Here is a 13613-nt window from a genome sequence, read left to right as displayed (position 1 = left end):
CACCTGACTTCCAGCTCAATTAACAACGGAGAACTTTGGACACCTGGAGAAGTTGTTTACAAAGAAATGACAAGTCAAGATTGATGGAGGTCAAAAGGTTGACCTCCTGTTGTCAGTTTCGCTTTTGAATTGTTTTGAGTTGGAGTTGAACAGTATTAAAAGGGAGAGAACTTCCAAGGAGAGAAGAGAAGACCACAACTAAGCTCAGCTTTCCAGCACCTCTCTAAAAGACCCTGAGAAGTCCACTGTATCAACTCATCTCATCTCCTGTCTTTGAAGAAAAGCCTGCTAAATTAATTCTCAACGCCGCCTGAAAAGAACTGTTCTAAAAGATCCCAGTGACCCATGTGTACTCGGAGGCCAGACTGTATGTCAGTTTTGGAACACAACATATCTCATCTACTGTTTCTTCAAGAATGAGCAAGTATTCAGCCAGTGTTGTTTTTGCCTGTAATAGAGCTCTAAAAACAAAAATCCCTTCATTTTTCCGGTTAACTGTGTGTGTGTGTGTGTGTGTGTGTGTGAGGGGCTAAGGTAAAAAGGGAACTTTAATATTTCAATCTGTGTGTTTATGCTTTGCTTCATTACTGGTTAAGACTTGTTTTCTAATACTGATAATTTTGTTGTTTATTAAAGAAACCTATTGGTGTGTTTTATTCTGGGATAAAAATACAGTCTATGATTGACAGTATCGGTAAGTAAGAAAAAATGTAAATACATGTTGTGACCCGTGGAGAAGTGGAACTAGAATAAACAGTGCACTCCTCCTGCCTTGGTCGTAACACTATTTATTCTATCTAGGCCCCTCAATTTTAAAAACCTCAAGTCACCCCTCAGCCTCCTCTGTGCTAACAACCCCATCCTACTGAGTCTTTCCTCATAGCTAAAATTTTCCAGTCCTGGCAACATCCTCATAACTCTCCTCTGCACCCTATCCAGTGCAATCACATCTTTCCAGTAATGTGGTGTCCAGAACTGTACACAACACTCAAGCTATGGTCCAACAAGTGTTGCATGCAGTTCTAGCATATCCTCCCTGTTCTTATATTCTGTGCTTCAGCTAATAAAGGAAAGCATGCCATATGCCTTCTTAATGACCTTATCGACCTGCCCTGCTACCTTTAAGGATCTGTGGATATATACCTCGATGTACTCCGTTCCTTCACACTGCTCAGTATCTTCCCATTTATTGTGTATTCCCTTGCCCTGATGCACCTCGCAAAATGCAATACCTCATATTTCTCCAGACTGAATTCCATTTTCCAGCCCAACTGACCAGACCATCTATATCTTCCTGCAGTCTAAAGCTTTCCTCCTCACTGTCAACCACACAGTCAAATTTTGTATCATCTGCTAACTTCTTTAACACGCCCCTTACATTTGAGTCTAAATCTTGAATATAAACTACAAATAGCAAGGGACTGAGTACTGAGCTCGATGGAAGCCCACCGGTAACAGGCTTCTCGTTACCGTTTGCTTCCTGCCACTAATCTAATTTTGGATCCCAAGGGCTTTTACTTTTACTTTTTTGACCAGCCCAAGTGGGACCTTGTCAAAAACCTTGGTGAAATCCATGTAGACTATATTCATTCATGAAACCATTAGGTGAGAGCAGGATTCTGGTCCCCTCATTATGCTGTAATAGATTATTGTCTGAGTTCAAACATAAATAGTGGGCAAATTGGCCATAGAGGATTATCAAGTGAGTGTAACCATACCTTAGCAATGAAATGATGCCTTAAGAAAAGAAATTATTGCAACAAGAGGGGGAAGAAAATTATCTTCTGTGAAGTTTTCCCTGTGGTTATCCACCACAAATTGAAGATTAGATAAGTTACAGGGTCGACAAGTGAAAATTGACATGATCAATTTGAGGGATCAAATTTGATGGGCTAAAAGAGCCTTTTTTGGATCTTATTATTTCCTTCTTCCTGATGTTGTCCTCCCATCAATTTGCATCTTCTTTAGATTGGTGCACAGTCTAGAGATCTTGCCCAGAGTTGTGCCAATGCAGTTCCTTAGTTATTTGCTAGCTTGTGCAAAACAGCAATTATGGTCACTAAGCCTTGATGTTTTCCTCCAGCCAAGTGCCTGACCTTTGCTAATTCCTTCACCCAGTACAACACAACTGAATTAGCTCTGACAAAAGTCATCAACCTGAAACATTAACTCTTTCTCTCTCCACAGATGCTGCCTGACCCAAGTGTTTGCAGCATTTTCTTTTTATTAATGGTTGGATCAGGAACTGTGGCTGCAATTGCCTGAACTGTAGCAGCAAAGCTGCATATTGCTCTGATGGAACACAAAGACACTCCAATACACTATGCCCTCTAGTTTATCTTATAAACACACACACACATACACACACACACACACACAAAAATGCACAGAAAGAAAATGATGAGGCCCAGCCATGGAGTTTATACACATGTCTCCCTGACCTAAAGCGAATGTTAATACTGTTCATCTAACCAGAGAAAACTATGAAGGAGCACATAGGTGCTTTAACCAGATATTTGGTTGGTGTGTCAAAAGAACTATAATGAGATGACAAAGACAGATATGCAGCAACAAATCAGTGAATCAATCAAAAATGAAAGGATAAAAATCAACAATGTCAAATGCAAGCTGGTGAGCTGATTTACTTTTCTGGGCCTTGACAAAGCAATTGACCAAATTTCACCACGGCTAATTGCCAAGTGCATTTTTATTTTTAGGTGCTGGATATTAGGTACCATATAAAAAAATTAAAGTAAGCTTTTGAATTCAGGCAAGCCTAGAATGATGGCATATCCATAACCCTGTGATGTTTTAAAATAGGAGAACATTCAAGTCTGATAAAAATTCATGGAACAAAAAAAAACTGAAGAAAACGTAATGGTCAGAAAGGCATTAGTACAAGGCAATTGTGCTCCGCAAAGTCCAGTGGTAGGGCTGTTCCAGACAAGTAATATAGTTTAATAGCAGGAAGCCTCCTTCTGGCCTTGCTGATGCAATCTCATCACAGCAGTTCCAGCTAACTACTATAAACCTCTAAAGTCCACGTTGACAAATTCTTCAACAACTTTGTGGTTAGAGGAAGCTGGTTTTGTTCTGACTCATCCCTGTCCAAACGGTTACTGGAAATGGAGGAGATTTCACAGAAGTCACGTGATCCTCCTAGACAAAACCGCACTTCAGAGGGTGCAGTAAAGGTTCACTGAGAACGCCCCAGGGTTACACACATTGCAGCTGTTCCTCATTAACAAAAAAAGTAACTCAATTCATATTGAGACACTTTTCAATAACATGTTTGCCAAATTAACACAAATGTTCCAGGATCGACAAAACATAGTTGTCAATCCAGATTTATAAATTCTAGGTTGCAACTATGAAACTTCACAGCTTCTACTTTTTTGTTACACATTTTCCTCTTTCACTTTTTACCATTATGGAACAATGTATCCTCACATGGGAACAAGCCACAAAACTGTCTTCTGGACCAATTAAACCACAGAAGTAAGTACGAACATTTAGATCTGAAATGCTTTTTGAAACATTGAAAACTAGAAAGACAGTTTTGAAAAGTTAGCACCAACGTTGGATTTTACTTTGAACATTTAAACCTTTACTAGTGTAATATCTGTATGATGATAAAGGCAAAATACTGCGGATGTTGGAAATCTGAAATAAAAACAAGAAATGCTGGAAATACTCAGCAAGTCTGGCAGCATCTGTGGAGAGAGAAGCAGAGTTAACGTTTCAGGTCAGTGACCCTTCTTCAGAACTGGCAAATATTAGAAATGTAAAAGGTTATAAGCAAGTAAAGCGGGGGTGGGGCAAGAGATAATAAAGGAGAAGGTGTAAATGGGACAAGGTCACAGAATAGCTGACCAGAAGGTCGTGGAGCAAAGGCAAACAATATGTTAATGGTGTGTTGAAAGACAAAGCATTAGTACAGATAGGGTGTTAACGGACTGAAATTGAACAGCTGCAAGTACAAACATGAAAAAAAAAAGCAAACTGAACAAACTATGAAATAAAATAAAATAAACACAAAAATTTTTTTTTTTTTTTAAAAAGAAAAAAATAACTAAAAATAAAAGTAAAATGGGGGGCCAGTCATGCTCTGAAATTATTGAACACAAGGTTCAGTCCTGCAGGCTGTAGTGTGCCTAATCGGTAAATGAGATGCTGTTCCTCGGGCTTGCGTTGATGTTCACTGGAACACTGCAGCAATCCCCGAACAGAGATGTGAACATGAGAGCAGGGGGGAGTGTTGAAATGGCAAACAACCGGAAGCTCGGGGTCCTGCTTGCGGTGTGAGCAGAGGTGTTCCGCAAAGCAGTCACCCAGTTTGCGTTTGGTCTCCCCAATGTAGAGGAGACCACATTGTGAGCAGCGAATACAGTATACTGCATTGAAAGAAGTACAAGTAAATCGCTGCTTCACCTGAAAAGAGTGTTTGGGGCCTGGGATAGTGAGAAGAGAGCAGATAAATGGGCAGGTATTACACCTCCTGCGATTGCAGGGGAAGGTGCCATGGGAAGGGGACGAGGTGGTGGGGATAATGGAGGAGTGGTCCAGCGTGTCACGGAGGGAACAATCACTTCGGAATGCTGACAGGGGAAGGGAGGGGAAGATGCGTTTGGTAGTGGCATCACGCTGGAGGTGGCGGAGGATGATCCTTTGGATATGGAGGCTGATGGAGTGGAAAGTGAGGACAAGGGGAACCATGTTGCGGTTCTGGGAGGGAGGGGAAGGGGTGAGGGTAGAGGTGCGGGAAATGGGCCAGACACGGTTGAGGGCCCCGTCAACCACAGTGGGGGGGGGGGGGGGGGTGGAAAAAGAGTACTCGGTTGAGGAAGAAAGAAAGACATATCAGAAGCACGGTCATGGAAGGTAGCATCATCAGAGCAAATGCGTCGGAGATGGAGAAACTGGGAGAATGGAATGGAGTCCTTACAGGAGGCAGGGTGTGAAGAAGTGTAGTCAAGATAGCTGTGGGAGTCAGTGGGCTTATAATGGATATTGGTAGACAGCCTATCACCAGAGATGGAGATAGAGAAGTTGAGGAAGGGAAGGGAAGTGTCAGAGATGGACCATGTAAAAGGTGAGAGAAGGGTGGAAATAAGAAGCAAAGTTGATAAAGTTTTCCAGTTCGGGGCGGGAGCAGGAAATGGCACCGATAGTCGTCAATGTACCGGAAAGAGAGTTGGGTAAGTACAGTGCAAATGGCAACCATAATCAAAGTGGCAATGTGGATGTATACAACAATTTTTTTTTAAATAAAAGGTGCAATAAATGCAGTGGGGATGGGGAAGATACAAGAACAAATTGAATTGGGGAAAGCAACATGTTCAAAGCATCAATGATATTAAGTACTGGATCTTTTTATTGCTGGCATTCTTCCTGGTCACATATATTGAGCAAGTGACCAGATATTCTTCATTGTTGCATTTTCACTGCCTCTGGAATTTGATGCACAATAATGATGCTTAGGCCAGTGGAGAAACTTGCCAGATGTCACACTATACCAAATCAATTGTCCTACATGTGCTCTATAATGGGTTTGACAAACTGATTTTGAGACTCAAGCTTCTGAAAATAACTTTAGTTCACAATGGTCCAAATGAATTCTCCTACTTAAAAAGTAACTTTAGTACAGAACTTTTTTGTGTCAATTTTCTATAGGAATAGATTCCTTTATTTATTCTTTTATGAGATGTGAGCGTCGCAGGCAAAGCCAGCATTTGCTGCCATTCCTAATTGCCCTTGAGAAGGTAGTGCTGACCTTCCTTCTTGAACCACTGCGGTCCATCTGGTGTAGGTACACCCACTACCCACAGTGCTGTTAGGAAGGGAGTTCCAGGTTTTTGACCCAGTGACAGTTAAGGAGTGGCAATATAGTTTCAAGTCAGGATGGTGTGCATCTTGGAGGGGAATTTGCAGATGGTGGTGTTCCCACGTGTGGGCTGCCCTTGTCCTTTGTAGATGCACTGCTAGCACTGTGCACCAACGATTGAGGGAGTGAATGTTTGAGGTGGTGCTCCCTAGTTATTGACTTCTCCGCTAAGTGAGAAAGTTTCTTCCTATCTATCCTATCAATGCCCCTCATAATTTTGTATACCTCAATCAGGTCCCCCCTCAGCCTTCTCCGCTCCAAGGAAAACAACCCCAGCCTATCCAGTGGCTGTTTGTATTGTTCTGAACAAGAATCAGAATATTTTGAAGCATTTGGACTGTCAGAAATTCGAGATTTACTGTGCTTATTGGATTGAAAATAAATGATATTTATGCTGATTTTTCGACAGAATGATTAGCTTTTCACACTGATTATTGGACCAATCCCGAAATACATCTTTACAATGATTATTCGAGCGAACAATGATTTGATATCTACTGTGACATTGAATTGGACAATAATTAGATTTTTACTCCGTTTCTTGGATGGAGGAACATTAGATTTTTTTTCTGTCAAAATTGTTCAGATCAATATTTGGATGTTAACTATGTTTATTGGACTTAACAATATTATGCATTATCCAATAATGGTGTCGAGCTTCTTGAGTGTTGTTGGAGCTGCACTCATCCAGACAAGTGGAGAGTATTCCATCACACTCTTGTGCCTTGTGGACAGGCTTTGGGGAGACAGGCGGTGAGTCACTCCCCTCAGAATTCCCAGCCTCTGACCTGGTCATGTAGCCACAGGATTTATATGCCTGATCCAGTTAAGTTTCTGGTCAATGGTAACCTTCAGGATGTTAATGGTGGGGTATTCATGGATGGTAATGCTGTTAATGTCAAGGGCAGATGGGTAGATTCTCTCTTGCTGGAGATGGTCATTGCTTGGCACTTGAGAGGCACGAATGTTACTTACCACTTATCAGCCAAAGCCTGACTATGGTCAGAGTCTTGCTGCATGTGGACATGGACTGCTTCAGTATCTGAGGAGTCACAAATGGTGCTGATCATTGTGCAATCATCAGCGAGCATCCCCACTTCTGACCTTATGATGGAAGGAAGGTCATAAATGAAGCAGCTGAAGATGTTTGGGCCTAGGACACAACCCTGAGGAACTCCAGCACTGATGTCTTGGGACTTAGAGATTTGGCCTTAAACAACCAAAACCATCTTCCTTTGTGCTAGGTATGACTCCAACCAGTGGAGAGCTTTCCCCCGATTCCCACTGACTATAATTTTGCTAGGGCTCCCTGATGCCACACTTGGTCAGTCAAATGCTGCCTTGATGTCAAGGGCATTCACCCTCACCTCACCTCTTGAATACAGCTCTTTTGTCTATGTCTGGACGAAGACTGTAATGTCTGGAACCGAGTGGCCCTGGCAGAATCCAAACTCTGTGTGTCAGTGAGCAGGTTATTGCTGTGTAATTGCAGCTTAATAGCACAGTCGATGACACCTTGCATCACTTTGCTGATGATTCAGAGTAGATTGATGGGGCGGCAATTGGCCAGATTGGATATGCCCTGCTTTTTGTGAACAGGACACAATTTTCCACATTGTCAGGTAGATGCCAGTGTTGTAGCGTATTGGAAAAACTCGGCTAGGGGCACGGCTAGTTCTGGAGCACAAGTCTTCAGTACTACAGCTGGGATGTTGTCAGGGCCCATAGCCTTTGCTGTGTCCAGTGCCTTCACCTGTTTCTTGATATAACATGGAGTGAATCAAATTGGATGAAGACTGGCATCTGTGATGCTGGGGACCTCAGGAGGAGGCCCCTGCTAGGATATTATCAGAGGGATACAGCAGCTGTCAAGTACTATGCCCGAAGAGCCATTTTTCAAATGCAAGTATGAAACTGAATATTGGCTGGCTACTCAACCACAGAGACTTTCACAGGCAAGACTGATCCTGTCCTTGCCCAAATTTTCAGCAAGGCTTACCTGATAGCAATCAGGAGCACAAACAATGACTATCTCTTCTCCTTAATTACTGCATCTCAAATACTGCCAAATATGTTAGTTTAAAACAAAAATCCAGGTAGCTGCTTTTGTTTAATACAAGTTTCATTCAACAACTTTCAAAATATGGAGGAACTGGGGGCAGCGGTGCAAAGGATTGAAGGTCATTACTGGTAAATATGACATGGAAGGACATGAGAGAAACTGTTATGACAGGTAGCAGGGAAAGTATTCGATTTAGTGTCCGTCATTGTACCAGTAGCCCATTTGAGAACTCTGGAGATCATTTGTGAATTTAGATAGGATTAACCAGTTTTTTTTTAAAGTCTACTCTATTGAATTTGACCTCTTCATGCAATCTTCCAGGCTCAATCAATTCAAAGAATTGTATTGAATATCAACTTTTAAAGTGTGACATACAGGTAAAAATGAGTAGATTAAAGTACAAGTTGGCAAAATTTACCATTCACATGTGAAATAAGATAAATCACAATGACACATCTGACAGAAAGCAGTAGGTATTTTTACTAACTGAATATATTTAATAGACTGAAAGTTGCTAGGGACATATTCTTATGCAAATACATCTACCTCCCATGATAGCCAAGATCTGAATGCTTCACACGATATTCAAGTCCTCAAAACACTATTCAAAATACTGATGCAGAAAGTCTAGTCCAGTTATTAAAGATACTTTGGAGACTTCAAATTTCTAAAAAAAAAAGGATTAATTTCAAGAACAATCTGTAGATATTTTATAGGCAGAGGTGCTAAAGCTCATGGTTGTGTCGGCACTTCTGAATTTCCTGATGCTCAATAGCATTGGGTAAACAATTTTTTTCAATTTCATAGTACAGGAGAAATTTTGAAAGGTAATCAACACAAAGACTGAAGTTGTGACATAAATTGTACATAAAGCGAATGGCAATCTTCTTTTTGGCTGGGAGATAAATAGGGAGTACTTTCAATGTAAAGTACTTTCCTTCCTGACTCTTTGCCTCCCCTCAACTAGGTCTGAAAGCTGCTTCCAGAGATCCTCTATTTTGTTCTGCTGTCTGAAAAAGACTTGCTTGAATGATAATAGCTGCTCTTCAGCTGATTACTACGGAATTGGATAGGAACCTGTACTCTTCCCCTGCCTAGATGCTGCTTCCTGCATTCAAATACATCAGTAGCAGACTAGTTTTCATTGGAATTATTTTCCACAGGTTGTCTCCCCCACAACCCTAGTGGTTGCAGCTGAAGCATACAGACAGATATGCTTTACGTATATTTTTACTACCATCATTTCTCCCCTGATGACGTGAAGGAACCAAATACCCCTAGTCCCAATAGTCCCAACAAAGTAGGCCTCACCATCTTGATTTACAAACACAATGAGCTTAACCTAATCATAAATTTGGGAGGTACAATCCTAGAAAGGATGTGAGAGGAGAAATGACGGCAGTAATAAGATATGTAAAGCATATCTGTGCAAATTAATTTTAAAAACCCTGACTCATATGAGATACCACAGTATCAGTGCCACATGCATGTATTTTGGCTTTTAGTCATTTTGTGAATGTTTCACTGCTCATCTCAAAATAACGGGCAAAACAATTGTGCGTAATCTTGACTCAACATGCAGTTGCCAGATGAGTAAGTTCATCTCTTGGGCTTATGTAAAAATCCTCTGAAAGATAACCTAAAATAAAGAGCACCTAGAACATACTCATTTTATGACTGCTTGCAAAACCAAAAATGAAACACCTCTTCCTGAAGCTGTTTGGACGAGATTTTATTTTTTATAAAAGAAAAGCTCTATCTGGCTGGAAATGCTGGAGCTTGTGCTCCAATCAGGCCTCAAGCAGGTTAGGACAGTGTGCAAGCTGTGACATACAGGTGACATAAGATTCCAGGTTTGCTCCTTTGATCTGTGTCAATCAGCTGGCCTCACCTCTGCCAGGTGAAGGGTAAAACAGTTGGCTTCTGACTACGTTTTGTGGGAGGGGACAATCAGCCAGGGTTCCCACTTCTAATTACCATCAGTAACCCCTACTTGAAGTGTTTGCGGCTTGATGATGTGCAAGGTTATTCCCAGGCTTGGCAGTGATAGCCCCACAATCAGTTAGCTTGCTGACATTCATCATCTTGGTTCATACATGAGGAATGGCCACTTTATAATGTAGCATCAGAGGGCACCTGGCATCTATGGAACCAGAGCAAAGGAGTTAACACCTTCAGGAGCTAGTAGAATACAAGGCTCCAGTCTGTAAAGATCCTGGACAGTACAGGCAATCGCAACTAAATTGCCTTCTGGGTACCAGTTTACAGCAAAAGTTTCCCATAATTTAGCAACAAACTGGTAATCTCAGAGGCAATGCAAGCAAATGGAGACAAATGCTACATTTGTGCAACTATAGTGTACTTCTCAGAAAATGGGGATAGGGTACACTACTAGTATAGAATTGCAGACATTTTATTGTGCCCTTGGCTCTTGCCATACCTGACTGGTTGTGGTTAACTTTGGGATTTGACACAAAATGTGATAAAAAGGTCCTATTCTTCACAGCCAGGAACTTCAGAAAACAAAAACAAAAATAATTATGAAAAACACAACAGGCTTCCTACAATTTTAACTTCTATGTATTGCCATCAGTAGTTACAGGAATTAAAAGCATCCCAGAAATCTGTTGGGCATCAACAAAATCAGGATCAGTACCAACCAAAAACCACACCATCTAATAAGCAGCGTACTAAACTCCAAATCTCGAGAGAGGTAATAGGTTGAACCGTAGCATCCACTGATTTCCAAATTCCTTTCCCATCAGCCAAACTCAAGGGTACTTGGGGATGGGCAATAAATGCTGGTATTGCCAGTGACGCCCACATGCTATGAACAAATGCAAATAAACCTCACCAGCATCAAAAAGGTATTCTCATCCCTGATCTCCATACACAGCATTATGTTTCCATGTGTTCTAGAACAAACATCTCTCAACAGATTAAAGCTTTTATAAATGCATAAACTTGCCCATCCTTCTCTCTTCCCCCCACCTCGCACTGTGCCCCCCCCCCCCACCCCACCAATAGCAATTCACCAGTATGCATCTTCCAACGGCTGAGCTGGGATTATAAACAGTTCAGCAAACGAATACACACATATTGAGGGGTGCTGCAGGAATATTTCATGCACTTGAGAACTTTACTGCATTCAGAAATCATAATTAATTCCATTTCAATATAGAACTAGACTAGTTACACATTAGGAATACCATCCACGCACCCCTGTCCAGACCTAGAAGCCCTCCCAGGACATCAAATAAATGGGTAACTATCAGATTGGTCTTTCCTTTGGAGAAGGGGGTTATGGAAGATGGAGAAAAAGAGAGGGGTATTAGACAACCAGTTTAGTCAGTGCTGTCATTCTTCATTTTAGCAGTCTAGGCAGTTCTTAGTAATGTCTGATCAGTGAACTGACTCAAAACAATTCTGTGAAACCTTCCTATGAAATGGATATAGTCATCATTACAGAGGAAAACTTTAGGATTATGGAATCTAGACTGGCTGGTATATTAAAGACCAGATCTGGATTCTGTGGATGAGAATTACCTAAAAAAAGCTATTAGATGATAAAATTGCAATAGTCAACATGTCATCAACTAAAACTGACCACACCACAGATGGAGCTCAGATTAAAGGCCTGCTACCTGACCCGAACCCAACGGGACCTGATGACGTGCGTCGGGTTTGGGTCAGGTCTGGCCCCTCTTCCGGGTCCGGCTTTCGGGCTTGGGTCGGACCGGGCTGGGTCCAGGTCGGGCCAGACACACACGGTAAGTGCTCTGCCGGTAAGTATTAAAAATAAAAACTTAGCTGAGCTGGGAGTCCGGGACTAAACTGAGTCTGCGCAGTGAGCTATGATGTCATTATGACATCATCACGCATGCGCTGCAGCTTCGTGGAGCTTCCCAGTCGGAAGGTAAGTAAAGGGATGGTCAGGTCGGTCTCGGGTCAGGCCGAGTGGGGTCGGGCTCGGGTCTGCTGTGGATCACTGCGCTACACAAGTGCCAGGCAATGACCATCTCCAACAAAGAATCTAACCAACTCCCCTTGACATTCAATGGCATTACCATTGCTGAAGCCCCCACTATCAATATCTTAGGGGCTACCATTGACCAGAAACTGAACTGGAGTTGCCATATAAATAACATGGCTACAAGAGCAGGTCAGAGGCTAGGAATCCTGCGGCGAGTAACTCACCAGACTCCCCAAAGCCTGTTCTCCATCTACAAGGCACAAGTCAGGAGTGTGATGGAATACTCTCCACTTGCCTGGATGGGTGCAGATCCAACAACACTCAAGAAGCTCAACATCATCCAGAACAAAGCAGCCCGCTTGATTGGCACACCATGCACAAACATTCACTCCCTCCACCACCGACGCACAGTGGTAGCAGTGTGTACCATCTACAAGATGCACTGCAGCAACGCACCAAGGCTCCTTAGACAGCACCTTCCAAACCCGCGACCTCTACCACCTCGCAGGCCAAGAGCAGCAGATGCATGGGATCACCACCTGCAAGTTCCCGTCCAAGTCTCATACCATCCTGACTTGGAACTATATCGCCGTTCCTTCACTGTCGCTGGGTCAAAATCCTGGAACTCCCTTCCTAACAGCACTGTGGGTGTACCTACCTCACATGGACTTCAGCAGCTCAAGAAGGCAGCTCACCACCACCTTCTCAAGGTCAATTAGGAATGGGCAATAAATGCTGGCATAGCCAGTGACGCCCACATCCCATGAATGAATAAAAAAAAGTCAGGTTTGGGTCGGGTTCTTTTTCCCAACCTAAGCAGGCCTTTAGCTCAGATCAATTATTACATCTCACTGTCCAGCCAGACACATGGGCAATTTGGAGCTAGAATTGCAAAAAATGTGCAGCACTTTGGCCAACTGCCTGCGCCAGCTCTCAAACAGCTATTAATTTAATCCATTCCCTCTCCCATATCCTATTTATTTTGAAATTTTTTTTTTTTAACATTTTAAAAGCTAGTCTAGATTCTATTTCCACCATTGTTTCACAATTGGAGCCTTCCATATCCCAACAACCCTCTACGTTAAAAAAAATCAACTCTATCCACGCTTATTAAGTCATCCACTTCTGCCTGCCAGTTAGTCAGCATTATAAAAAGCAACTGCTGTCTGTAAAACAGTAACTCGGTTACTTAAACTGTGATAATTGCACAATTACTTCATTCAGTAAACATCTGACCCATTCAACCCCCCCCCTCCTTCAACAAATAAACTCACCTCTGCATTCTGACCACGTTCCAGTATTTCCTCAAACTCCTCATCCGTTTCTGTGCCTGAGAGGCGAGCTGCTCTGGCCATGAAATAGGGAGGCAGCTCTCCTATTGCAGTACCAGCTCCCTGCAAGTAAAAAAAAAACAGCAAGAATGATGATTCAAGGAATACATATGTATACATGCGTAAATGCTAAAATAAAAATAGCTTGGACCACAATAACTGTAAAAATATTTAGCTGGCACAACATTAAGGATGTTCACATTTAATGTTAGGTCCAGAATACACCAAATATGGATAAAAGGAAACAAAATTATAAATGTTTCACATCTAAAATTTAAAAAAACAGAAAACATTAGAAATGCATAGATTAGCCAAAAATCCTACTTTCTCTTCCAGATGCAGACCAACATGCTTGTGATTTCC

At 42.0% G+C, this 13613-nt stretch overlaps 1 protein-coding gene across 5 annotated transcripts in view; it reads right to left on the bottom strand.

The window, feature by feature from the left end:
• vmp1 (vacuole membrane protein 1) overlaps positions 1 to 13613 on the bottom strand; it is a 204266-nt gene that overhangs the window by 58505 nt on the left and 132148 nt on the right. For all 5 annotated transcript variants that reach the window (XM_068010712.1, XM_068010713.1, XM_068010710.1 and 2 more), the window contains one exon: positions 13194 to 13313. In XM_068010712.1, the coding sequence (XP_067866813.1) occupies positions 13194 to 13313 (120 nt within the window). The remainder of the gene's footprint in view (positions 1 to 13193; positions 13314 to 13613) is intronic.

This window comes from Heterodontus francisci, chromosome 30 (genome assembly GCF_036365525.1).
Source record: "Heterodontus francisci isolate sHetFra1 chromosome 30, sHetFra1.hap1, whole genome shotgun sequence".
NCBI lineage: Eukaryota > Metazoa > Chordata > Chondrichthyes > Heterodontiformes > Heterodontidae > Heterodontus > Heterodontus francisci.
The sequence above is the reverse complement of the archived record's forward strand: the minus strand, read 5'-3'. Positions and strand labels throughout refer to the sequence as shown.